General features: G+C 53.8%; 6 protein-coding genes across 9 annotated transcripts; all 6 read right to left on the bottom strand.

Annotated features, from left to right (window-relative positions):
• Positions 1–3247: 3247 nt before the first annotated feature.
• On the bottom strand, positions 3248–5636 carry PV07_01788 (uncharacterized protein; the record flags this gene model as incomplete). Its single annotated transcript, XM_016388356.1, has 2 exons — positions 3248–3832; positions 5073–5636. The coding sequence occupies 2 exons, from the start codon at positions 5634–5636 to the stop codon at positions 3248–3250; spliced, it is 1149 nt and encodes a 382-aa protein (XP_016255284.1).
• Positions 5637–6184: 548 nt separating this feature from the next.
• Positions 6185–8958, bottom strand: PV07_01787 (uncharacterized protein). The gene is made up of 2 exons (XM_016388355.1): positions 8690–8958; positions 6185–8639 (listed from the first exon to the last, which is right to left on the bottom strand). Exons 1-2 carry the CDS (start codon positions 8923–8925, stop codon positions 7328–7330), a joined length of 1548 nt encoding a protein of 515 aa, XP_016255283.1. The 5' UTR covers positions 8926–8958; the 3' UTR covers positions 6185–7327.
• A 173-nt stretch (positions 8959–9131) lies between these two features.
• PV07_01786 lies at positions 9132–12420 on the bottom strand. Of its 4 annotated transcripts, XM_016388351.1 has the most exons (4): positions 12058–12420; positions 11951–12004; positions 9929–11900; positions 9132–9879 (listed from the first exon to the last, which is right to left on the bottom strand). In XM_016388351.1, exons 1-4 carry the CDS (start codon positions 12232–12234, stop codon positions 9425–9427), a joined length of 2658 nt encoding a protein of 885 aa, XP_016255279.1. In that variant the 5' UTR covers positions 12235–12420; the 3' UTR covers positions 9132–9424. The 4 variants fall into 4 exon arrangements, with proteins under 4 accessions (XP_016255279.1, XP_016255280.1, XP_016255282.1 ...); XM_016388352.1 differs by having other exon boundaries at positions 11951–12420; XM_016388354.1 differs by having other exon boundaries at positions 9929–12004.
• Positions 12421–12903: 483 nt separating this feature from the next.
• PV07_01785 (uncharacterized protein) lies at positions 12904–14176 on the bottom strand (the record flags this gene model as incomplete). Its single annotated transcript, XM_016388350.1, has 1 exon — positions 12904–14176. The coding sequence occupies exon 1, from the start codon at positions 14008–14010 to the stop codon at positions 12904–12906; it is 1107 nt and encodes a 368-aa protein (XP_016255278.1). The 5' UTR covers positions 14011–14176.
• An 885-nt stretch (positions 14177–15061) lies between these two features.
• PV07_01784 (uncharacterized protein) lies at positions 15062–16404 on the bottom strand (the record flags this gene model as incomplete). The annotated part of the gene is made up of 1 exon (XM_016388349.1): positions 15062–16404. One exon carries the CDS (start codon positions 16402–16404, stop codon positions 15733–15735), a length of 672 nt encoding a protein of 223 aa, XP_016255277.1. The 3' UTR covers positions 15062–15732.
• A 5737-nt stretch (positions 16405–22141) lies between these two features.
• Positions 22142–23923, bottom strand: PV07_01783 (uncharacterized protein). The gene is made up of 2 exons (XM_016388348.1): positions 23658–23923; positions 22142–23569 (listed from the first exon to the last, which is right to left on the bottom strand). The coding sequence occupies exons 1-2, from the start codon at positions 23791–23793 to the stop codon at positions 22695–22697; spliced, it is 1011 nt and encodes a 336-aa protein (XP_016255276.1). The 5' UTR covers positions 23794–23923; the 3' UTR covers positions 22142–22694.
• Positions 23924–24093: the final 170 nt, after the last annotated feature.

The following is a 24093-nucleotide window of genomic DNA, read 5'->3' as shown; positions in this document are numbered from 1 at the left end:
GGAAGGTAAGGAGCTAGAATAAGTACGTAAGGAAAGGAGTAAGGAGGTGAGGATAATAGTTACCTCCTTGCGGCGCGTTGGAGGATATAAGGAGAAAGGAAGGATAGCTATTCCTTCCTTCTCTCTCCTCAGATTTATCCTCCTTATTACTAGGTTGGCTAGCTAGTTGCAGAACTCTTTCCAAACCCTCACACTAAGACGCTGATGTCTGGCATGTTCCTCTCGGTTAATCTTCCTTCTTATTTTCTCCCTTAGCCTCCCATATGGTCGGTTCGTAACACTATGCTGGCCGACTCGCTATGCTGGCCGACTCGCTATGCACCTACGTTTTATATATATACTTCTTAAACTCTTGTCGCCCGCGACTTTTTTGCTCACTCATAACCCGCCGCTTTACACTCCCGCTAACCACTATTTAGTTGACTCACTCCCTCGTCGGCTCCCTCCTGCTCCCTCCTACGCCCTCACCGCTCTCTGGCCCGCTCCTGTTATACTCCCTCACGTGCCAGTGAGACTCCTGTTTAGGCGTCAATGTTATAGGCGCCAACGTTGCGCACATCCAACCCTAGTGGGAACTTTACCTCTTGATTTCTACAAAGGCCCGTTTCGGTCCTGATACAAGGTGGGATGTTCAACATACCATTCAAACCACTCCGCGGCAGCCAGGCCGACATTTGGCAAATAGAGGAACCCCTCCAGGATGGGCCTCACGTCGCGCCAGGTGCTCAGCCCCATGAGGAAAGCCAGTTCAACCAATTCGAGATTGTGCCAATTCCCCTTCCCGCCGGATTCGGAGCCATCGAACCCCTCTTCAGCCTGTTCCGCAGCGGCCCCGACAAAGGTGGCCCAAAGGCGGGCGCGTACCAGAGGAGTCCCGATGGTCGCGGGAGTGCTTGCCTTGCTGTCTTCCAAGTGACGACGGAGAGCCATAATCATGCCCGGCGCGGCGGAATACATTGCGAGTTGGCTAGGAGGAAATGCCGGAATGGCCTCCGGTAAGTCACCAGCAGGAATCCTTGCGCCCCGGGATGGATGTGGTCGAGGAGGGATCTGCATCTCGTAGTGTCCCGCAAAGCGAATCCAAAGCAACGTTGCCAGGGTAGCCCATGCCTTGCAGTGGAGGTCCGAGAAGGGATCTCGTTCAAGCCCGGAGGTTCGGATGTTGGCAGCGCACCGTACATAATTATTCACGAGATGGCCCTGCATAATGCCGTGGCGGCTCGAAAGCATTGACAAGAGGTCCTCAGCCGGCAGGTTTTGTTCGACGAGAATACTCGACACCGAGTAGTAGAGCCTTGTTTCTTTGAAGATCCCTCGCAGGACCGCACACCTCATCGCTCCGTCAATGACACAGGGAATAGGATTGCATCGGGACGGCATTAGATCTCCCCAGGACACAGGCGTGCTGGGGCTGCGAGGAAGATAGTTCTGTGCGTACTGCTGGAGGTCCAAGAAGGTAGGCTCCAGCGTCATACTAGCCCGGTGGACGTCTTGCCACAAGATGGAACGGGCAAGTCGCTCGCTTATGTCGATCGATCGACCGGGTTGCAACATGTGGCGCAGCATTCTCCCATGAACCGTGGCAGCCTCGAAATTATGCGCCGCAACCTCAGCTGTGTATAGTGAAGCGATGAGGTCGCATGTCTGTTCCGTAGTCTTGAGCTTGTGCGCCACGATCAAATTTTGCAGCTTGGACATGGCCAAATTCTTGTAGGTCAATGCCAATTGCTGGAATTGCTCTCCGCCAATGACGAACGCCACCACGGCTATGAGGCGGTTTAGGTGGGCGTAGGCCAGAATCTCATCCTGCAAAGCATTTCTGGTATCGCAATCATACTGACTAGTCCATTTCCAAGCTCTTCGCATTTCGAATTGAGAATTGACCGGCGACGGAGTGAGAGCCAGACGATTGAACGAAATGACATAGTTGATTGTTGGAACGACGGCAATAGGAAGCGAATCGAAAGGATCTTCGGCACTCTGCCCCAGGGAAGAGAAAGGGCTGGGTCGGAAGTGAAGGGTCTTGTCGGGGGAGTGTTCATCAAGACGATCAGAGTAGCGTTTTCCAGCGCGATTTGTTTGCCTTCGGTCTTTCGGGTTTATTTTTCGTCTTTGATGCGAGTAATTGGCAACATGAGAGTTGACTCTGCCAAGATGGTAGCCATTGAAAGGCCGATCTTTGGTCTGAACGATGAAAGTTAATGGAACAGGCGACGCTGCCGAATTCATCAGGATTGCTCCTGCCTTCTTCTGAGTCGGGATGTTCGTATGTATGCAGGAGCATTCTGGACGCTTTAAAAGTAGGGTAACGAGAGATCCCCTCTTTTACTAGACGGCATGGCTAGATATGTGAGCTGAGGTCTTCTTGGTAGGTGTGTTGTCTCCGTCGTTCGTCCCCACCAGTTATTGCCATTGGTCGAAGGCGGCGACGGGCGCGAAGCCATGTTTCGCTTCTTGCACCCTGAGTCAGCATAAGCTGCAGAGCAGCCAATCCTGTTGGGCAAAACACCATTTCGAGGGGGGGGGGAAACTTGCTGGACCAAATAGACCAGTTGGGTGTGCAGTGTGCACTGCGAGACTAAGTTTGAAATCCATCCTTTTCGGGCTTGGACGCAGCCGCGGCGGCACTCGCTTAACACTGATTATGTCAACACAGCAGTGGAGTCGCTTGATCGTCTCGGTCTCTTCAAGATTCCTGCTCAGAAGAAGTATTCTGGCTTTGATATCGCTGCCGCTTGTGGCGTGATTCTTCCTCGCGCTCGGGGCGGACGCATTTTAGCAACTTGTACCTTCTCTTCTGCTGAGTCTTGAAGCAGGAAGTATTCCACAGGGCAGCTTCTCGAGATTTTACGTCAGGTGGTCCGAGCGAAAAGCTCGTTTTCTTTCGCGGAGAGACGGACCGAACTCAATCTGCTGGACCAAAATACGTTACACACAAGTTCTTCCTCCGGGCTGGGTAGGTGCCAGCAGATTCTTTTGCCATATCTTTTGGTCGGTCCTAGGCTAGCTCGAAACTCGGCATCAAGGTCAATCCGTCGCAATTTCGATGGCCTCAACCACGTCAACTTTAAATCCTCTAACCATCAATCTCTTGGACTCGAAGTCGAATTCGCATTTGGATGTGGAATCCCGGGTGAAGGCCAATCGTATGGTGTTTGACTCTAGATAGCCATGTGACACGGTTGCGCCATCCAGGAGGGCAAAATTGTCACTTCGAGCAGAAGGCGTCCTCCAATCGGGACACCAGTCAGGTAGCCCCAAATCCTGGTCGTCCTTTGCGATGCGATCTCTCCTCGACAAGGTTCAAGAAGTTAACAGTGCCAGTGTAGTCGTACAGAACTTGGCAAACCCGCATGTAAAGCTTGCAAGTTGTGATCGCATGGTCAACCTCGAGCAAATCTGGGTGTCGTAACTCTTTCCAAATTCCCAGTAGTGCAAAGATTGTGTCCCGCGGTTCCGTCGTATCTTTGCCTTTTGCCAATCCCAACAAGGCCTGAAAGTCATAGGGACTTCTTCTCAGGCACGGATTTTTGACGACGAATCTCAGTTGCTGGATTAACAGCAGGTTTGCAGCATTTTGGGGTAAAAGGTTGCAGCTCCTCGGACTGATGAAATATGTCGGACTGTTGAAGTTCGTCAATGTAGATGAAGCATCCCTTGAAGGCTGCGATAGCTCTCTCAATTTGACCCCATTCGGCGGCCCAACGCCCGCAAAGGACGAATGCCTTGCGAGCCATGACGATTTCCTGAACGACCCAGATACGCTGCCACGAAGAGCGTCCAAGAAGTTGCCCCAAAGCAAGCCAATGGCCTCTGAATTGCTCATTCCCCACTAGGTACGATAGTAAGCGTTGGGCACCTTCAGCGACCATATCCCAAAGATCATCGAGTCCGTGGAGCAGCCGAAAGGCTCGCAATGTATCACTTCCTTCCTCTCCCAGTCATACCACGACTTCTTCGGCTCTAGCATAAATATTTTTCATCATAGCTACCTGTTTGCTCCGCTCTTTCGGACTTGAAGATTGATACAAAGACTATCAATCCATAAGAGACCAGGGGATGCGATTTGCCTCTCTAGTGTTGCCGGATAACGTGGTTCACCGCAACCAGAACAAAGAAGATTCGTGTGGTAGAACAGGTTCGTACGAAGGCGACGGAGAGCGCACTCAAGATTGTGACCTACTTTGACGGCCTTGCCATGCACATCTATTGTTGCGGTTGTTGTAAGATCTCCCCAGCAGTAAGATAATGCTTTATACTCGACAAGTCTATCGTCCAAAAAGGCCTGGACCAAATTGGACTTGCAGTTTTAGCTAATTACCACCTAAACATGCCAGCGTTTCTCATTTTTATGCTTGACATTCTTTGCTTTGAAGGTCTTCCGAATGCACTCATCATGACAGCGCTCGCCTCGCTTACGTATAACCTTGAGTTTGCGGCGTGGTCCCAGTCCAGAATGGCTTTCATCAGAAAAATGGACTGTCCGCCATAGATCGAGTGTCCAGAAGCGTCGAATTCTGAGATATGAACGTCGATCTTGACTGCTCTTGTCTGTGAGAAATGCCTTTTGACAGGCCAATGATGGTTGCTCCCGGCGAAGAAGAGCCGTAGCTGATCGTTGGATAACGCAAACTTTGCTATTTACCCAGCAGTGAACTACTCCTGGCGTTGCCCTTGCCTTTTAGAGAAATATACCTCGATGAGTCTGTTGCAATAATTCTCTGCCCACGTCGCTTCGGTACCAAATTCTGTCACCTTCCTATCCAAAATCTTTCACGACGTACAATATGACAATGACATTGAGAACGTCGAATCACTTTGAGGTGCCTCCTGACTCTATCACAGGGAGTTCTCACTTGACATCGAGTCTGCTGATTTTGTAGATGCTCATTCTCTGGAGACAGACCTTTTTCTCTCCTCCTCAGCTTTTATCACCCCATCAGGCCAAAAAGAAGCCTCAGCCATGGTGCCATCAAAGTACAAAAGGTGAAGAGAACGAACAGGGTCCAAGGGTCTGATAGACTTGTGAGCGGTTCGTATCTTCCATGTGTGCGATACCCCCGGAGTGTCACTGATCTGGGCGTTTCCAGATGTCCAAGGGATGTGAGGACCAACAAAGTAACGACAGTCATTGCCAGCAACCCGAGGACTTTGTCTGCAATGCTGTGGGTCTCCTGCACTCGTCTCGTGGCGAGAGCCCCGAGGCGGTGTGCTAGAAGAATTTGGAGGCCGTAAATGAGAACTCCTTTGGTGTATTTCGACTGCTTAGGGCGCGAGACTCCTTCGGTTTTGCCGACACTCGTGTGTCCCGAAGATTCGTCCCTACAGGGTGGAACTCGAGCTTCGGGAACTTCGGCGGTTGGATTGATTCCACCCGCAGGGTCTGTCTGCTCTGTGACAATACTCGCACCACCCGGCGGAATCAAGTCGTACTCCATGGATGATGTATCTCCTATGTCTGAAGTCTGGCTTTCTTTTGTAGCTGCAGCATCATCTGGCGCCAGCGGAAAGCTTTCGACAAAATCCTGCATCTGGAAGTGGCAGACAAGGGCAAGCAGGAATATCAGGAGAGGATAGATGGCGACAATCCACACCCCGGGATTCCGAGAGTCATCAAGCCAGGCAGGCACGCCCATTGCTTGTGGTATGCGGTCTTAGCTAGATGTATTCAACTGCCTTGATTGATGGGTCTGAGGGAATTCGGGAATTCAAAGTGATCATGAAAGTAGCAATTATTGTTGTTGAACCTCGATGATTTGTGTCTCAAATGATGGAAGATTGGGACAAGGCTGGGGGGAAAGGAATTGTTGTTGTAGCCTGATGTCCCGCTTCTGTCAAGGCCAGAGGTCGGACTTCAGGCCGCACTGCCTCTTCTTGAACCAAGGCGTTGTTGGGGCATGCAAGGCGTTCCAGGTCGTGGCCAGCCCTGTTCTGGGCCTTCCTTCTCCCAAACGTCGCTCTCCTGACCAGCGCTGATATAAAGAAAGGGGTGCCGATGAAATCGATCTGCCGCAGCTTCGAGGCTAGGTTTAACGGTAGCATTTTAAGTTACAGAAATAGGAAGACTAAGATCCAGCCGAAGACAATAAAAGCAAGGACGTGGTGTCCGTGAGCGCGGGGTCCTCCTGGCTCGCCGTCGCGGCCGCAGCCGTTCCGCGCCCTGAAGGTCGGCGGCAACAACTTCGGGGTCGTCACGCAGGTCGACCTCGCCACGATCGCGCAGGGAGACGTGTCGGTCACGACGCTCAGCCACGCCATCGCCGAATGGGAACGGGTCTTCGAGGCCTTCACCAACTTGACCACCGCCTCGCCGTTTGACCCCTTCGTCTCCCTCGTGACAGGCCTCTTGTTCAACGCTACGAGCAAGGCGTGGACGCTGAGCAACTCGGCCGTCTATACACGCCCGGACCCTGACCCGCCGGCATTCCGCTCACTGAAGGCCACAAAGCCATTCCCAGCCTGTCCAACACGACGATGGTGACGAATCTGTCGACGTTTGCGAACGAGAGCCAAACGCCGCCGATGTGAGATACCCGAATCCCCCCTCTGCTATCCCTCGGGAAAGCCTGCCGAGCCCACTGCTCACGCCTCCAATTCTAAGAACTGGCTCTTCTGGACGGGCGCGTACACCGCCTCCGCCCCGCTGATGTAGCAGACTTTCGACCTCCTCAACGCCAGCCTCTACAACTTCACCGTTCCCGGCGGGGTGGTGTGGAGTATCGCCTTCGAGCCACTCCCGACCATCATCTCGTCTGACACTTCAGCCAGGGGTGGGAACTCGCTCGGGACGTCGATCGCCGATGGGAACACATATATTCTCCTCGTCTCCGCGCTGTGGCCGGACAGCCCGGCCAACAGCCTGGTGGAACGCGCCGCGCAGTCTGTGTTGGTAAGAATCTTGACGCTCTCGCCGCGGGGCAGGGGATGCTTCACCGGTTTCGACACCTGAATTATGCGGATCCAGGTCAGACTCTAATGCAGAGTTATGGGCCGGAGAACTTCGCCAGACTGGGGCGCGCAAGTCGAGTGTATGATCCGCAGGGTATCTTTCAGAGGGATGTCCCGGGCGGTTTCAAATTGACCTGCCAATCTCAAGAGCCATAATTGACGGACGAGATTGCTCTACCGTAGCCTATCAAGTTGTTTGCGGATGGTAGGCTGTTCGTCGCGCGTAGGTGGGACTTCTTGTTCCGTTTCCGATGCTTCCAGCAGTCCTTCAGATCCAATGGAATCCAAAGTCCATGTAATCGTCTCCTCTTGAAGGACCTGTCCCGTCCCAAAGAGAGCACCGGGGTTCAAAAGGCTTGGTGACGTCCACCAGCTCCTTTCAGCTGACCTCCAGCCACGAGAACCACTTCTGCGGAGGCTCCCCATTGAGCCGGGCGGCGCGCCGCCTCACGCAGTCGGCATAGTACTCGTCCTCGGGCCCGTAGATCTTGAGGGCCAGATCCAGCTCCTGCTGGGCCCAGTAGTGGCTCTTGGCCAGGTCGCCCCGGCGGCAGTTGACCAGTGACAGGTTCTGGCAGGTGAAGACGCTGCTTTCGTCCCCGGGGCCGCGGTAGGCGTTCGCCGCGGAGTCCAGCGCGAGGATGTTCTCGAACACGCTCTCCGCGTCGTCCCACCGCTGCTGCTCGAGGTACAGGTTGCCCAGCCGGCGCAGGCAGTTGCGCGTCGCCGGGCTGGACGGCCCGTAGACCTGGCGGCTCACGCGGCAGGAGTCCTGGACCAGAGACTCGCTCCGCTCGAAGTCGCCCTGGCGCATCAGCTCGACCGACTGGCTCTGCTGCAGAAGGAGGACGTCCGGGTGCGCGGGTCCCAGTTTCCGTTGGTTCAGGTCTAACATGACGGTCAGGGAAGTCTGCGCGACGCCGCGCATCAGGTCCCAGTCCATGATCCTTCTCATGATATGGGCCAGAGGGTGCTGGCTCCCCAGCGCTTTCGCGGACATGGAGGACATGAACCGCAAGACCGACTCCCAGACCTGCTGATGGCGCTCCCAGCGGCGGTTCCCCATGACCAGCAACAGACTTACCAGGGCATATTTGGAGGGGCGAAGCAGATACTCCTCAGCCATGGCACAGCCCCTTTGGAAGTCTGCAAATGCGGTGCGGACGTCGCCTTGCTCCAAGAGGTTCAGACCGTGCTGAAACTGGTGCCAGATGTAATTTTTCCGCCGGCGGAAGGGTTTGATCTGCTTGATTGGCGCGTCGGTGGGGGTGGGCGGAGGCGGGCTGTCTGCGAAAGACCTAACAAAGGCATCAGTGGCCAAAACGATTGACTCGGCGGGATCATCGATCGCGTGCTTGATAAAGAAGCTGGGCACTGAACTCGGGACATCACGGAGTCGCTTGACCAGCTCTTGCTGTGTGCCCTGTCGCAGTGCTGGACTTTTGTGATCAAATGCGGCAGGCAGCGCGAACCCATCCCGAGGAAAACTGCTTATCCGCGACGGTGAGCCCGTGATGAACTGGCCATCGTCTTCGGTCTTGATCCTTCCCGCGGAGAACTCGCTATTGAAGGTAGAGATCAGAGCCGTGTTAGGATCAAACAAGATGCCCGGCGGATTCGACTGGGGAGTTCCCGCCCGGTAGTATTTGCGAATCCCCCACGACCTGAGCTTGTTCTTGTATGAGCGACACCTAGACGAGATCAGCAGGAGACGACGACGACTGTAGTGTTGACTCCCTACGACGCTCTGAAGTGGTATTTCTGGCAGAGAGTCCTCTGCACCTCGGAGAGGCTTCGCCCTTCTTGGGCGTATAGCTTGTGGATGATAGGCTTGTAGTCTTCCCAGTCGGCCAATGACGGAGGGTAAGCCGGTCGACTTGGGGGCGTTAAGCCATGAACACTCATGGCGCTTTGGAGGGCGTCTGTCGCAACAAAGGGCTCTTCATCTTTCGTCCCGAATCTCGCAGGGCTAGTCATGATACATCATTCAGGAGGCACGGCAGTTCTCCGAGTCCACAGGATTGGGACATAGACGTCGTCAAAGGCAGAATATCCGAAGAGACTAGACAGAAAACAGAGTGGTCGTGGAGAAGTTGGAGTGTGGCAAAGTAGGAGGTGAGGCCGAAAGAGGGGAAATCTTCAAAGACGCGACACTTTGCATCTCATTTACGCCGGAACTCCGGTTGCTGAAGTCAGTAGCTTGAGATTGGAATGATACACGAGATCGTGGAAACGACATTATGGATTATCTGTATTCACCCAGCGACATTTTCATAAATCGTGCCTTCACATTCCCGCCGTGAAATCCATTGTAATGAAATCCATCCCTGGTCATTTCCCCTGGCTCAATCACTAGTACATTGCACTTATTGTACATGACCACACTGTAGACCCTCCGTGTGGACTCGATCCCATCGATTTCCGTGAGGCACATTCGGTGATCCCACGAGTCGATACAAATGTGCGACCTCTTCAACTATGCGGCCTCGTCGTCGTCAAAGATCTGGAAGGTGTTGTTGAGAATGGTCTCGACGACCTTCGCCTGCCATCCCGCGTCGGCTATGTCAGCCCCTCCGGCCACATTCCCATTCACGCCGCCTTGCTGGCCCATCAACGTGGGAGCGAACACGATTGCTAGATTGCTGTGGGTCATCTTGTTCCTGGCGCTGTGCTGTGCAACTTTGAATAGATGAATTGCCAGTACTCTCAGAGTCGCATAGTTAGGATCAGGTAGAGCGTTGACGAGAGCATGCACCGAGTCTCTGCGCACAATATCGTCGTCTATTTTGGCCGCTTGAATAAACTCTCGGTATTGTGCTGCCGTGAGCAACGGGTCTGGCAGATCGCGAAGGAAATGCTTGAGGAGTGTGGTCACCGAAGCGATATCATCGTGGAAAGCCGCCGGGTTGCGGAAGTCGACTGCATCGGCATCTAAACATCGGTCAGCTGGTGCTTCAATACTCAAGATCAGTGATCTTACCATGATCGAATTGTTGTCGTAACTCCATAATGTGATGCGTTGATCCAGAAGTTCTGTAGATACCTTCGACGTCCAAACCGAATAACTCGACGGCTCTAGTACACTGTATGACAATGATCGGTACAGCAGATCCTTCTCGTTGGAATAGCTCGTCCAAGGACACTCCAAAAACGGGCCGAATAGGTGGCCCTGGTCGCGGACCTGCCTGGGTTCTTGAAGGGAGTGTACTGACGCCACCAGTAGGACCTGGGCGAGGAGCGCCATTCTGAGGTCCGTTTGGCCCTGGGCCGGCCGTTCCACGCCCGGCTCCCTGAGGAGGCCCGTTTTGTTGTGGGCCAGCAGGAGCCATGCCACTATTTTGCGGCGGCAGTCCTCGGCCCATGCCTCCTTGCGGTGGCTGACCACGGCCGACTGCCCCTGGTGGTGCTCCTCGTCCCATTCCATTTGGAGGGGGTTGCCCGCGTCCCATGGGGCCTTGTGGTGGCTGACCTCGACCAGAACCGTTTGGAGGTGCTTGGCCTCTTCCCATTGCACCCTGTGGTGGCTGACCTGGACCAGATGCCCCTTGAGGCGGTTGTCCCCGGCCCATTGTACCTGGTGGTGCTTGCCCACGGCCCATGCCTTGTGGCGGTTGTCCTCGTCCCATACCCTGTGGTGGTTGTCCCCGACCCATCCCTTGCTGAGGAGGAGAACCTTGACCTTGAGGGCCCATTTGGCCTGGTTGGCCGTTTTGCTGAGTTCCTGGGGCCTGCTGTTGACTCATGGGCTGCTGACCAGGAGGCGGCTGCCCTAGGGACACGTTCCTGACGTGACCCGGTCCCGCCCCAGGAGCTTGACCTACAGCGGCCGCAGCAATTTGGGGCCCAGCGCCTAGCGGTTGATTTCCTGCGGCAGGATTACTCTGGAGAGGTTGTGCAGGAGCGGGCGGCCTTTGAACAGGGCCTTGAGCACCTTGGGGAGCACCCACTTGCTGCTGCTGCTGTTGAGGCCCCTGTCCGGGCCCCTGATTCCCTGGATAATATTGAGACTGCGATCCATCATCGTAATACTCCTCGCCTGGGTAAGGTGTGACTCCCGAAACCTGCCTTCCGTGAGTCGGAGTATAAGGATCTTCATTGTAATATTGATCTGTAAATCCAGGCTGCTGCTGTTTTGGCGAGAGCGAGGGATGTTTTTCGTACTTGATCTCGTTTGGCCTCGTGGGAGCCTTGTTGCTAAACCCAAGGACAAAGTCGGACAAATCTTTTTCGTTATTGATGTCCGAGGCTAGTTCGCGCAGACTCTTGGTGCCTTGACCTGGAATCGGCGACGGGCCTTTGATAGGCGCAATGCACAGTCCAAACCCCACGAGCAGCTTCTCACTGAGATCGGCGAATTTCTGGACATGTAGAGTCAGGCCGGCATCGGTCTCCCTGATGAGCTCTGAGAGCGCATTCACCGTTTGCGGTCTCAAAGTGCTCAGCAACTCATTTCGCTGACTCTGCGCGGCATCGACTTTGGCGGAATAATCAGCATCTGCAGCCTCGAGTTTGTGTCGTAGCTCTTCTTCCAGCTGGGCGGCGGACCTTTTGAGGCCAAACTTGCCGGGCTGCTTTTCCCCGGTCCTGGCGCGATCGTACTGTTCCGCCAGCGAGTTGTATCGGTATTTGGCCTTCTCCATGGCGGTTTCCGCGTCTTGCACCCGCTTTTCAGCGTTCAAGCCTGTCTGTTTCCAGTGTTTCCGCGCCCTTTCAGAATTGGCAGCTAGGTCGTGGAGTTCCTCCGACATTGCGAATAGCGTCGTGACATATTGCAGGGCATGTTCCGCCATGCGCTCGTGAGTACTAGTCATCTCCTTGAAGTTTTGAGCAAAGGTCCCTTGTCTGCTATCAGGTCTTCCTATCGACTCGTGTGTGCTCCGACTTAGTCTCTTGAGGCCTTGCGCATGTTTCTCTTCTAGGACCGATCTTTCTTTCAGGAAGGCCGCAAAGTCCTGTCCTCGGTCAGCAAGCCAGCTTGGGTAGAGGGCAAGAGGGACGGTACTTTGGTGGAGCCGATGCTTTGTTTCAACCGTTGCAGCAATGTGCTCATGCCAATCTGAGAGGTCGGTCAACAGAGGGCCACAACGGAAACTCTGAGCTTGCGCTTACATCTGAAGAGAGGACGTGTTGCACTCTTTCTCTGGACGCTGGATCCAACTCTTCTCCTCCACCCTCCGCTGCAGGAATTGGAGGCAGGGGCAGTTCATTTTCTCGCGAGGTTTTCGGTGTCGCAGGACGCGGGGTGCCATTATTGACAGGCGCATTTGGCTCGACTGCGGAGGCCATGTCGGACAGCCTGAAGTGCAGCCAGGTTCAATGGGAATCGGTGGCCGGCAAGAGTAGACGCAAGCGAGGGAAGGAGGGACGACATACGGCAGCTCTGAAGACTCGGGTCGGCAGCTCTGGAGAAGAAGAAAGGAAATTGAAGTTTGGGCTGAATCTTGCACGGGTTCTGTTTTGGAATGATGTGACGAATGCCCTGGTTTCTGTTCAAGGTTTCTCTTGTGCTTCCCGCCACGCGCAGTTCCAGGAAACGGGCGTCACCAAAGCCTACCAGCCCGATGCGATCGACCGAGGCCCCGTTGGTGAAGCTTAAGCTGACCATTCGGGGCCCTGGAGGCGTCATCCTTGTTGAGCTGCGCCTCCCTTAGCCACAGGTGTTGCGGCGCCCTTCCCCACCGCTGAAGCCCTACAGCACCAAGCTCCCCTTCTTACCGCCAGCGGGCATTCCCTATTCTCCGTCCCAAGATCGTCATTCGCAGGATCAGATCAGAGTGCATACCTAACATATGCACAGGCCCAGATGCGCCCCGAGGTGTGTATTATTGGCATCTGCACACCATAAGCTGACACAGACCCTGGTACTAATGTTATCAGGGCAATGGGTATATACTTGTATGCCGCATAGAGGAGCGCCTATTCACCGTCGTACCCATAGAATATGATTACCGTCCACTACAGTCTTCCCCTTCGCCTGTCTTCACCAAGCTTAAGCACCGGCTTCAAGTTCTCCTCCTGGACCCGATCCCAAAGGCTGCCTAGCCCCAGTCTCCTCCCCCGAGCGTCCTCCTTTCGAAAGAACTCTTCTGCAGACCTGATCCTCGTGGGGTGGATCTCGTCGAGTAGCTTATAGTCTCGACGAATGACGCCCTCGTTGCGCCCGGAATACTTCCACATGTTGAAGAACCCTGTGAAGTTCTGTTTGAAGGTCATGAAGGCAGGGTCGTTGGGGTCGGAGTTGTACCCTGCTCCAGAATTGGCAGCACCCGCCACGTTTCCAGTGGCCCAGTAGGTGTCCAGGTCTGTGTCAATGTATCTGGCTGGGTGGCCTGTGACCTTCTCAAACGCCTTTGCTAAGTCGGCATAGTGAATGTGATCGATTGCAACTTCGAGGTCCATGCCGTTTGACCTCTCTGGGTGGTCGAACAGCCAGCGAGCATAGTACTCACAGTCATCCAGGGAGACGTGAACTACTGCCCCGTCTCCAATGGGGCAGCGCCAGGTCAAAATACCGTTCTCGACCTTGGGCGTGAAGATGGTGGCTTTGGCGATGCTCATTTCGATGTAGGGCCCTGTGGTGAAGATTGCGACGCCCATGCGGCGGCTGTTGGCCTGGTTCTGAGCAAGCATCCATTCTGCCATTCTGCCCTTGCCATCATAGTGACCGGTGCGAAATCGTGGATCATAGCCGCTCTTTTTGTAGACGTAGTCGAGGTTGCCATAGACGTAGAACCTGATGCCCTCCTCGAGAGCCAGCTCGTATGATCTGATCGTCCAATAGATCTCGGTCTTCTCGCCACAGTTGAAACCGTCGATGTTGACAAAGGCCCCGTCGCAGCCTCGGAACAGTTTGCGAAGATCCTCCTCGCTGGCGAAAGTGCCCTCCATCAGCTCCACATTGCCCATTGCAACCAGTTCTTTAGCCCTGTGGGAGTTGACATCTCGCGTCATGACCCGACATTTGTACTTCTTGTCCTTGACCAACCCTCGGACAACTGGGATGCCTTGGGCTCCAGTGCCCCCGATCACGGCGACATAAGACGTATGATGGTGCGAAGACATTTTGCTGGTCGTCACACAGACAAGATCCTGAGCGCAGAAACAAGATGCAGGGAAAAAGACCTACCTCCCTCGTCAACGGAGCAGCTCGACGTCTTAAGGACTCCATGTGGTTTCTCGCTGATTAGTCTTCAGACATGTTTAGCGCGTTCTTCCAACTCCTCTCGACGTGTTTACTAAACCAAAGTCTCAGGAGATTGTACGAAATTCGCTCGGATAACACTTTGCACGGCCTTGGCAGTAAAGCTTCGATTCATGGGATGGAGGTGAAAGCGTCGTTGTCTCTTCTGGTAGCAGTGTGGGCAAATGAGGGAGGTGTCCCAGGTATGAAGGCTCCATCAGTATTTTGATCTGTGCTCAGTAGGTGATTACATTTGGATGTGGATCACAATGTTCGGACTTCCATAGTAATCGAGGCGCCTAGCAGCTTCCATACCGAGGCAACTCCGCCTGGAAAATCCGAAGCTATGCTGAATCCTCTGTATCTACCTATTACTACAGTTCAACGCAAGTTGCAGGGAAATTTCTTTGACTAGTTTCTCAGAGTATGCGTAGGATCTGCCTTCGGTAAGGTACCTGGCTGGGATTGGAGAAGTCACTAACAGTCTGAGTATTCCACGTGGTACATTCAGAATATTCTTCGGAGCGACATTCTATTCGAACTCATTGTGGCATACGCGGTGGGACTTAGAGTCTACCTCCAAAAAGACCTGAGTGGAGTTTGACCAACATAAGCCGTTGCATTCCACATACAAAACGCCTTGCCGAGACTATGGAAGTCTTTGCGGAAGAGAGAAGCCTGGCGAGACGATGCGATTGTGTGGTCGGTTATAATGATGTGAGCAACGACATACATTCTTCAAGATTTCCACGCCTTCAAAGTTCATGCTCGAGGCTCACGCCAACTTATTGACCTCAAAGGGGCATGAACTCTCTCGACAATTTTGGATTTTTCAAGCGCCGAGTCATTAACATCGAGGCGTCGCTACAAGCGACGCTGCAGCACGAACAAAACGGAACGATGACCAGCTGGCGCCTGCTGCTCTAAGTGAGGATCTGCTTCTTGAACTCCAGATTCGGTATTGTGCGATTCCGCAGCTTCTTATAGACGAGGATCGGCTGCCGGACGAAATATGAGGAGGCTGCATGATATGCTTGGAAATCGTGCATGTCCGACCCCAATGATGATTTGCGAGGGCGCCGCACGGCCACGCAACACCGACGAGGACCCCGACGCAATTACAAGCATGCCTTTCCAGATTCTCGACGACCTTCCAACCTGCCGATACCACAGCGGCGAATAGGCTACTCGGATGGTGTCACCACAATGCCAGAGCAGTGTGCAAGGGTCTCACGCTCAGTAGCGCGGCCACATCCTGTAGAGACCTACCTCTACATTCCTCACGTTGGTGGACCGGACGTTCAACTTGCTCCTCTCCGGAACGCAAACCAGGTTTCCAAGACGGTGTTTCTTCCTGGCAAAGCATAAGTCGGCAGGGCTCAACCTCACTCCAGTCCACCGGGGCGATGTGGCATGATGGCATGTCACCACGCGACCAGTCAGAGACACTGGAACAGATGATGGTGGACTTGACATCTGTCGTTGTTGGCAGAAAGCCGCCGAATTCCGTCGCGAAGTTGGCAAGACAGATTGAACAAGTGGCGGGCCAGCGTCCCTTCAGAGTCCAGAGCGCAGAAATTGGCGTCCGTCTTCCTCTATGTGCTTCATTTCGCCAGTTCTGAAGCGCTGGGCTCTATGATGCCACTTCCAGTCTTCTCTAGGCGCGAGCCAGCGTTACCTGCACCATCAGCGCTCCTCGATATCTCCTTCACCATATCCACCAACGTGTAAGCTCGATCGCGATGCCACTCTCCCACGGGGATCACGTAGCTCGCTCCGCACTGCACAAAGCCCTTGCGCGCCCAGTACGCCGCGTAGAATTCCTCCACCACCTTGACCCACAGCCGAACCGGCCCCTCCGTGACCTGCGCGACCAGTCGTGCCGATAGAACCTGCAAGCACCGCTCGATGAGCCCGCGGCTGCGATATTCAGGCAAGCTGCGCGACGCGGCGGGGCCGATCTCCCAATCTCCCGTCCCGACGTCAGGGGCAATGGCGCGGTCGTCGTCGTCGTCCTTCCGTCGCCCTTTCCACCGCTTCGCCACCGCCACGGCGACGGGGCGGTTCTCGTGCCGGCTGTCCTGGATCACCGCGCACAGGCCGTCTGCGTCGAGGTCGCGCGCAAAGTCTTCCGCGCTGGGATACCGGTCCAGGAGACCCTCGGCTTCCCGCTCCCTGTAGGATTCGTTGATCAGCGTGCAGGTTGGGACGAGGACGGCATCGCTCCACAGCTCTGGCGCCGTGAGGACGCGGAGAGCGAGATGCGATGAGGCCATTTACGTGCGACGGGCGACTTTCACGGGTGATTTGCTGCGCTCTAGATTCGAAGGGCTTGATGGAACTTTGTAGTCCAAGTCGAAGCTCTCGATATTTGATTCTTGACATTCCCTCAATTGACTTTGCGACTAATCAAACGGGCCGTTGCCAAGCCTGTCACAAGGCGCAAGAACAGCCTTGATGTGGTCGGAATAGATCATTGTTTCGAGGCCAGGACCCTCCGTACCAAAGCACCATGACGAACCGACCCTGATGACTATCGAGAAAGCCTAGGCGACTTGAATCCCCAATCTTCAAAGTCACAGACGTCTCCCATCTGCGCGATCAGCAACACGGACATAAACGCCTGTCGGAATGGCAAATGCGCCGTTCATGACGGTCCAAGTGGCCTTCGGATCATCCAATCTAAACTAGACCACTTCTTATACCCGTTAAAAGAAACGGCCGGGCCGCCTAAACCAAAGGCGGATTTCCCGGCAATAACTTTACATGGGTAAAGACACAAGCCAATTCACAAACTGCATAGCACGGCCTAGAAGATGGCATCCCTAGCCACGACTAAGAAAGAAAAAAATATACGCCATCGTGTTACAGCCTTCATTTTCAAGAGAGCGTGCCTTTGCCCTTCGGACACGATCATTCCGGTCATTCTTGTAGTCACTTATATGTCTTTCGCAGCGTAAAGTCATGAGCACATGGGTCGGCGGGAGATGTCAATATCGTACTCCAGCCAAATGACCATAGCAGTTTTCCAAAGGCTGGATCACCTCCTCGACATAGCTTTCCCGCCATTGATCTCTCTCAGAAAAGGTCCTTTCGAGACACCAACGGACGGCGGAACAGTAGTCCGGACCAACATCGTCCATCAGATCGTTACACCACCCCGTGGCGATCGAGTGGTCCCAGATCTGTGCCGTGGCTCTATCGGTCGCCGGTAACGCAGATGCCAGGGCCTTCCTCGGACCGTAATCCTCGATTGGCATGTAGAAATTCAATTCCAGAAGGATGATCCCGAGGGCGCAGAAGACAAAGTCACCACCTGCGGGTCCGGGAATCGAAGTTTGCGCGCTGATCACAAAGTCGCGCGAGAGGTATGGTCTTTCGGTCAGAACACGGTTCTCATCCTGCGGATCGACGAGGAATTGGATGTCGGTTTTGTTCCAGAGGCTTCCAAGCCACGGCGTTGAATGTAGCTTCAAGTGTGACGACGCAAGGGAAAGGGCAATTGATAGGCGATCCCGCCGGGTGAGGACTATGGTCGAGGTTCTATTCAGTAAGGCCCCCAGATTCACGATCTTTCGAGCATCTGTTTCCGGATGAGGTGCTTCGGGAAGAGCCAGAACGTATTGGTTGTCATCATCCTCCAGCATACCAGGAGGACCGCCAGAGGAGGAGATCGTGGCAAAGGCTTTGCAGAGATCGGTGATCATTGACGGTGTCATCTGAGCTGCCCCATCCGGAATTGGAGTAATCGTAGGAATGCTGGTGGGAGGCGTCGGTGATGGTGTGGTAGTAGGGCTGGCTGCTTTTCTCCTGCTATACTGAAAGCATTAGTGCTAGTTAGCGAAATACGGTCTGCTGCCTACCTTGACTTGGGTTTGAAAAGCTGCTTGAGCGATCCTTTCATGCTAGAGGATCCCTTTTGTGCAGAAGGTTGCTCGACCTGGGAAGTCAACCTCGGACTTCGTTGAATCATGCTCTCTGGCGCCAGAATTGTGATCGTATTGTTGCTTGCGCCACTGTTGTGAGCTTTGAAGAGTTTGATACAGGCTGTTTGCCAAAGCCAAAAGGCGATATCTGGTCGGTCCACGTTGTCGCTAGCACGGAACAAGAACGTGAAGGCAACTTCGGGGCATTTGCGATTCTCAAGCAGGAGATCAGCATGGTGTGATCGACAGCAGTTCTCCTTCCATGCACCTTGGAGTAGAGCGTAAATGGCGCTGGCATGTTTAAAGACGCTGAGCAGGGATCTCTGAGATTTTGAAAGCGCACTTCGCTTTCTGATCTGCCTGATTCTGTCGCTTGTCTCCAGAAGGTCTCGCAGCCTCGTGTTGTACTTATCCACCTTTCTTAGCAGATCATCACGAGGCGTTTTGTCAAGGCCGAACAGAAAACGACGTATCTCATAGTCTGAAGTTGAGTGTCCTTTCGAAACCTTTGCTTTCAGCCTCTCCATTACCTCGTTCATTACTTTGACGGTTTCCATGTAGAGACTGTAATTTTCCTGAAGGCGGTGTTTCAGCTTTTCTTCCAGATCTTGATCCTTCCACTGAGGTCCTCCGGGAGAGGCGATCAAGGTTTGTAAGCGCTCATCATCATCGACGACTAACGGAAGGCAGGTTCAGCTCGAGATTCTGCTTCAGCCGCTGGTGCTGGTATTCGATTTCGAGTTTGAAATTACTGAACTCTCTCTCAAAACGCCACCAAGTGTGCAGGGTTTCAACAGAGTCTCGAAAGTGTTCAAGAGCACTTATGAGAAGAGGAAACGCGCCCAAAGCAAGACCAACAATCTCTATGCCGCTCATCCTGCCCCTTGCCAGGGCATCGAGAACTTGTGTGCCGAGAGGTGAGGTTGGGGGTCGAAGTTGTCTATAACCCCACTATTTCAGGGCGGGTTTGATGAGGCTCTGCGGGTAAGGCTTGCATTGGCACCCTTACGGAAGCTCGCGTCGACTTGTTTTCCAACTTTAGGTGGACGCACGCACTCCTGAAAGTTGGTAAGTTGGTCACTGGTCCTTTCCGCAGACGCCATTGAAAGAGGAAGATTGTGCACTGAATTTTCCGAGTTGTATGACAGTGGGTGGGATCTTAGTCCTATCAGTATTGTTACGGTGATGCCCCTCCACTGCCACTGTCTGCTAAGCAGTCGTTGTCGATGGCGCCGAGCGACTCCCCTATCGCTGCAGCAGTCCAGACCAGTCTCGTTCACTTTTCTTCGACGTGCGATATCCTGAGAGGACGAAATGGCCGGGCGATTGACGGCGTAACCTATTACAAGGCTTGCGATGCAAGAGACAGACTCACGATATGGGCCTCAAATATCGGAGCCTTCCAGTATCGACAATCCACCGCCTCGCTAGACTATAGGTTGAGAAGTAGCAAAAGTCTCGCAGATCCCATTACTTCCTTGTTGATTGGCATAAGCGAAGCGCTCAAAGGAGGTGAGCTAGTGATGACCACCTCGCACTTCGCCAAATTGACAAAATTGCAGTTCATTCAATTGCCTCGGGCAGTAGGGACAATCGAGTCAGCTCTCTGTCGGATTATGAAGAATTTTTGCAACAAAAGACATCTGAAGACGCGATTGAGGCGGAGTCCCGGGGGGAGACAACGGTGTCGGAGATCCAGGAACTTTTTGATGCTGTTACGGATAATATATCACATTTATTCAGGTTGTCAACGGTCATTCGGAGTTCTACAACCAGAGATCGCTATGCGCGAGCCGCGGCGGCAACTAAAGAAGCGTTCAGTGGTCAGTACGACATTGCCCATATCAGCCATAAGTTCCCCAAGCTGGCTAGGGACGAAAACGAATGGCTCTTACGCCGTCTGGGAGAGGCCAACGTCTGGCGCCGCCAGTATTTTTGGTATATGAGAGAACATCACCAGAAACTCGCAGAAACGGGGCTTGAACACGGTCTATTGGAAGATACCGTTCGACCCTCCGAGAAGACTGGAGTTCCCACACGCGATCGTGCTGGGTTCAAGAATCCGGTTGCACGGGAGACGCCTCCAAGTCAGCTCGCACCCACCACGGCATCTACCTTGATTGAGAATACGACTGGACTGCTCCAGCCACTTGATGAAAGTCGCTCGCAGGCATCGTATGCCACGACAATAAACGAAACCAATATTTCCAGCGTCAGTCGGATTATGTCGCTCCAAGCAGCTTCGGAACACCAACCAGATTTTCTCTGCCCCTACTGCTGGATCATCCAAAGACATTCCCAAGAAAAGTCATGGAGGTACATTTCGTTATCTTTTCTTAACATCAGAGTCTGGGACTAATCTTTCCTTGACCAGAAAACATGTCTTGACCGATCTGAGGCCCTATGTCTGTACTTACAAAGACTGTGGACTGAAGCTTTTTGAAGATCGCCATTCGTGGGTCCAACATGAAACACAAAGCCACAAGTACAAATGGAGGTGCAATTTCTGCTACCAAAGTCTGGCAGATTCTAGATTTGAGGTAATTCCTTCTTTTGCACGGTGGAACCCGTGAGTCCAAGGTTCCGCAAAATGCCAATATTGACCCTGTCTTCAGACCTATTCCAGCGACGACTTCGAGGGACACTTATCGTCTCGGCATGGGGACAAACTGCCTAGAGCACTTCTCCCTGCCATCGTGCAATCCAGCCGGTACCTACCCGATCAAATCTCGCCAACAACCTGCCCTTTTTGTGATGAATGGGCGGATGGACTAAGCAAGTCTAACCCATTACCACTTGGTCAAGACTTGGTGGTGACACCAGAGCAGCTCGCGAAACATGTGGGTAATCACTTGGTGGAGGTCGCCCTGTTTGCTCTTCCACGCTCTCTTGATGATGCCAGCGTGCCTGGTTCAGACGTGGCAGTAGAACTGAACTCTCGGAGAAGTTCGCTAGAGACGACGGGCGGCGTTGAACGCCCATTTGCTCTGCCCTTCATTTTCAGGATCAGGCACGTCGGTATTGTGATCGATCCGGAACGTCCACCCTTTTATCCTGGTCCAGAATTTTTTTGGCAACCGAGTGAAGCCGATAAATTCGTGGAGGAGAGCTCAAGTGGGCACTGGATCTGGGATCCCCGGACAATTCAAACCGACAGTGGATTCGACCGGATACGACCAGCGACTGCTCAGGAGTTGGCACGACACCAGAAGTATAAATCGGCGTCACTGATATGGGATCCTGAACGACACAACTTTATAGTTGCCTCTATCGATTGTACAGCTGAATCGGAGTCACTTCCGTGGAGACGGCCATCTTTCGTACCGAGCGAAGACAGAACGTCACATGTTGAGTTCATTGGATTTCACGGACAGTATCAGCTTTATTCAGTGGGACCACGGGATTGGTTCGAGCAGCTTCTCCCTATTACCTGCCAGGCACAGATAGATGGTCAACCACATTGTATGCTTGCCGGTGATCTCAGCCTGCTCGTGGGTCTACTTGCTTTCTCTACTGTTCCGAAACTTGGTATTCACGCCATCAATGAGTCGTTCAGACGGAATTTGGAATCAACACGCTTCGTGCCGCACAGCTTGCCACCATCTCCAAGTAAGTCACACACTTCCCTTCTATTTGCATGAGGGGTATCCCCATGATTCGGCCAGCCCAACTTGAAGCAAGTCTGGTTTCAAGTTGAAAGTTACAAATTTGCCCCAACGAAGCTGTTGGAAAACTGACTCTCTTGGCTTTAGAGCATCACAAGAGGGTTATGGTCGTCGAGATCGGGTATGATCCGACTTCTGTGTCTGCGCACGAATTGAAGGCATGGGAGAAGGGGGAATACGGAGAGATATTCAGTTGAGGTTCGGCTTGTTACACCCTGTGCATGCAGCGCCATCAGAAACACCGGTCCTCTGTTCTTGAAGCGATGATATTGTGTATCTCTGGGGGCGTCGGTCATCCTCGACGTCAAGGACTCTGATACATTAACCGCAACATGCCATTTCGCGTCAGAATGAAATCCCTTTCCCCAGAAACAACTGATGCTTCGATTTCGAAGCATTTCGGGCTCAGGACAACTGCGAGAGCTGGGAGCATGCATCCTAGCGTCTTTGCTGCCGGCAGAAACGAGCAAGTCACGTTTTCGGTCTAATGTCATCTATCCCGTGACAAAACATGAGGCAACTAATCATCAGCCTACGGGCCATCCTTCTAAGATATCCCCGACCATTGGATCTCTACTTTCCATGAGGAACATCAGACACCCGTCGTTTCATCGAAGGGACCGTGTCCGGTTCCTCGGGTGGGAACATTCTAAAATCAGCATCAAGTATCGCCTTTTCGACGACAGGAATAGTGTTTCCAAAATTCGTCGTTGGCGTCTCGTCGGCATGGCTGGTGCAACGAGGATTGTGTGGCGCTCTCTGCGTGCTGTGCGACGACTGCAGGGACGGCAGGAGGTAGGTCATGGACAAACTTTCGCCGTCCAAAGGTGGTTTGCCATAGATTGCTGATAGAGCACTTTTGACCGACCACCTCATCTTGACGACCGGTTTGGGGGGGCCTTGTCGAAGCGTCGAGATAGCTTTCCGGTGTCCTGCAGTGACAATCGCCCTCCCTCGCGAGCATTGTATAGACCTTCACTCAATCTCCAGAATCCTGTCAAAATCCAGGGGGTCCTCCCCACGGCTCGTCCTCCATTTGTTCGTGGACTTCTGGGCGTTGAGTGCGCCCTTCAACAGCCAGGGCCACTTGCGCGCAAAGCACTCCGTCACTTCCCACCCCGTCGAGTCCCACGGCTCCGACCACACAATCAATCCGTTCGTCTGCTGCGTGTCGAGATTCTCCAGGCCCGTGTAGTTGCCATCCCCGACCATGTCGAGGCACAGCTGCAGATCATCAATGTTTTCTTCGCCGTACCGGAGGATGTTGTCTCGGATGTCGGGGTCAGGAAAGATGTCCCACATCGGGTGGTGCGCCATGGTCTTCTGCAGCTCGGTCGGCTGCAGCGACGGCGGCAGGTGGCGGATGTTCGAGGTGGCGCTCTGGGACAGAGGGAGGAACGGGGAGGGATAGTCGTCGGTGTACATCAGGTTCAGGTCCAGGCCCAGCATGTGGCAGTTCGAGATGAGCGCCCGGTACACGTTGTAGTAGATCAGGGAGATCAGGTGATCGGACGGCAGCGGATACATCCAGGCATTGTCGCGGTCCGTCACCAGCTTCTCGGCCAGGTCCTTGATGGACACCAGCCGGTTTTCCAGCAGCACCTCGTACCACCGCTGGCAGGAATTCTTGCTCCGTATGGACTTGAAGGGCGACTGGCCCGCGGGGTCGAATGACGCAAGGGCCGTGTGCCATTCGGTGCTGCTGATCCTCTTGCTCCTCAGCGCTATCAGGTCGTTGAGATCGGCCCGCTGGACTAGGGGCACATCTTTGAGCCCTGCTGCAGCTCGCGAGGAGCTAGCACTTGACGAGGCGTCCTCCGCACCCGTCTTCTGCGCAGCCTTGCGCCGTCCTATTCGACCGGTCAGCCGTCTGCATGGCGATGGGGGAAAATGCCACGCGATCGATCTTGGAAAAATTGGGTCTCCAAAAAAACCTACTTGCAGCTCGTTGGTTCAGTCGATTCTGGAGTTTCCGACGAGTGACAGGGTCGGTGACCCCAGACCATTCCTCGTCCAATGACTGCACGTCCGGGTGCAATTTCAACTCGGCACGGAGACCTGGCGCAAGCGGCATCGTCCCTATTCTTCGCTCCCTGCTATCTTGTGGTAATTACGCTGGCACTCGTTGGAAGGGGTGGGAAGACGATGCTGATGGGTTGGACGGCGGAAGGACCCTCTGTTTTAACTGCATCTTGCTGACATGGAGACAAAAGCCCCAGGCTGCAAGGAACAAGCGATGGTGGCTGTAGCTCAGGGCCACCGGGGGGCACATGGGGTGACAGGTGCATTATGTCAGCACTCGGACAGCGACCGCGGTATCTGATTGGCTGTTCAGACCCACCTCATGCAGGCTGCTGACAAGTGGGTCTTCGGA

The sequence above is a fragment of the Cladophialophora immunda genome (genome assembly GCF_000835495.1).
Source record: "Cladophialophora immunda strain CBS 83496 unplaced genomic scaffold supercont1.1, whole genome shotgun sequence".
NCBI lineage: Eukaryota > Fungi > Ascomycota > Eurotiomycetes > Chaetothyriales > Herpotrichiellaceae > Cladophialophora > Cladophialophora immunda.
The sequence above is the reverse complement of the archived record's forward strand: the minus strand, read 5'-3'. Positions and strand labels throughout refer to the sequence as shown.

Excerpts from the sequence above, each read along its gene's own strand:
- PV07_01787 (XM_016388355.1), bottom strand. The coding sequence starts at position 8,925 with ATGACTAGCCCTGCGAGATTCGGGACGAAAGATGAAGAGCCCTTTGTT. Across the intron at positions 8,640-8,689 it reads AAATACCACTTCAGAGCGTC|GTGTCGCTCATACAAGAACA; the intron begins GTAGGGAGTCAA and ends GATCTCGTCTAG.
- PV07_01786 (XM_016388351.1), bottom strand. The coding sequence starts at position 12,234 with ATGGCCTCCGCAGTCGAGCCAAATGCGCCTGTCAATAATGGCACCCCG. Across the intron at positions 12,005-12,057 it reads AACACGTCCTCTCTTCAGAT|ATTGGCATGAGCACATTGCT; the intron begins GTAAGCGCAAGC and ends CCGACCTCTCAG. Across the intron at positions 9,880-9,928 it reads ACGACAACAATTCGATCATG|ATGCCGATGCAGTCGACTTC; the intron begins GTAAGATCACTG and ends ACCGATGTTTAG.
- PV07_01783 (XM_016388348.1), bottom strand. The coding sequence starts at position 23,793 with ATGCCGCTTGCGCCAGGTCTCCGTGCCGAGTTGAAATTGCACCCGGAC. Across the intron at positions 23,570-23,657 it reads ACTGAACCAACGAGCTGCAA|GACGGCGCAAGGCTGCGCAG; the intron begins GTAGGTTTTTTT and ends CCGGTCGAATAG.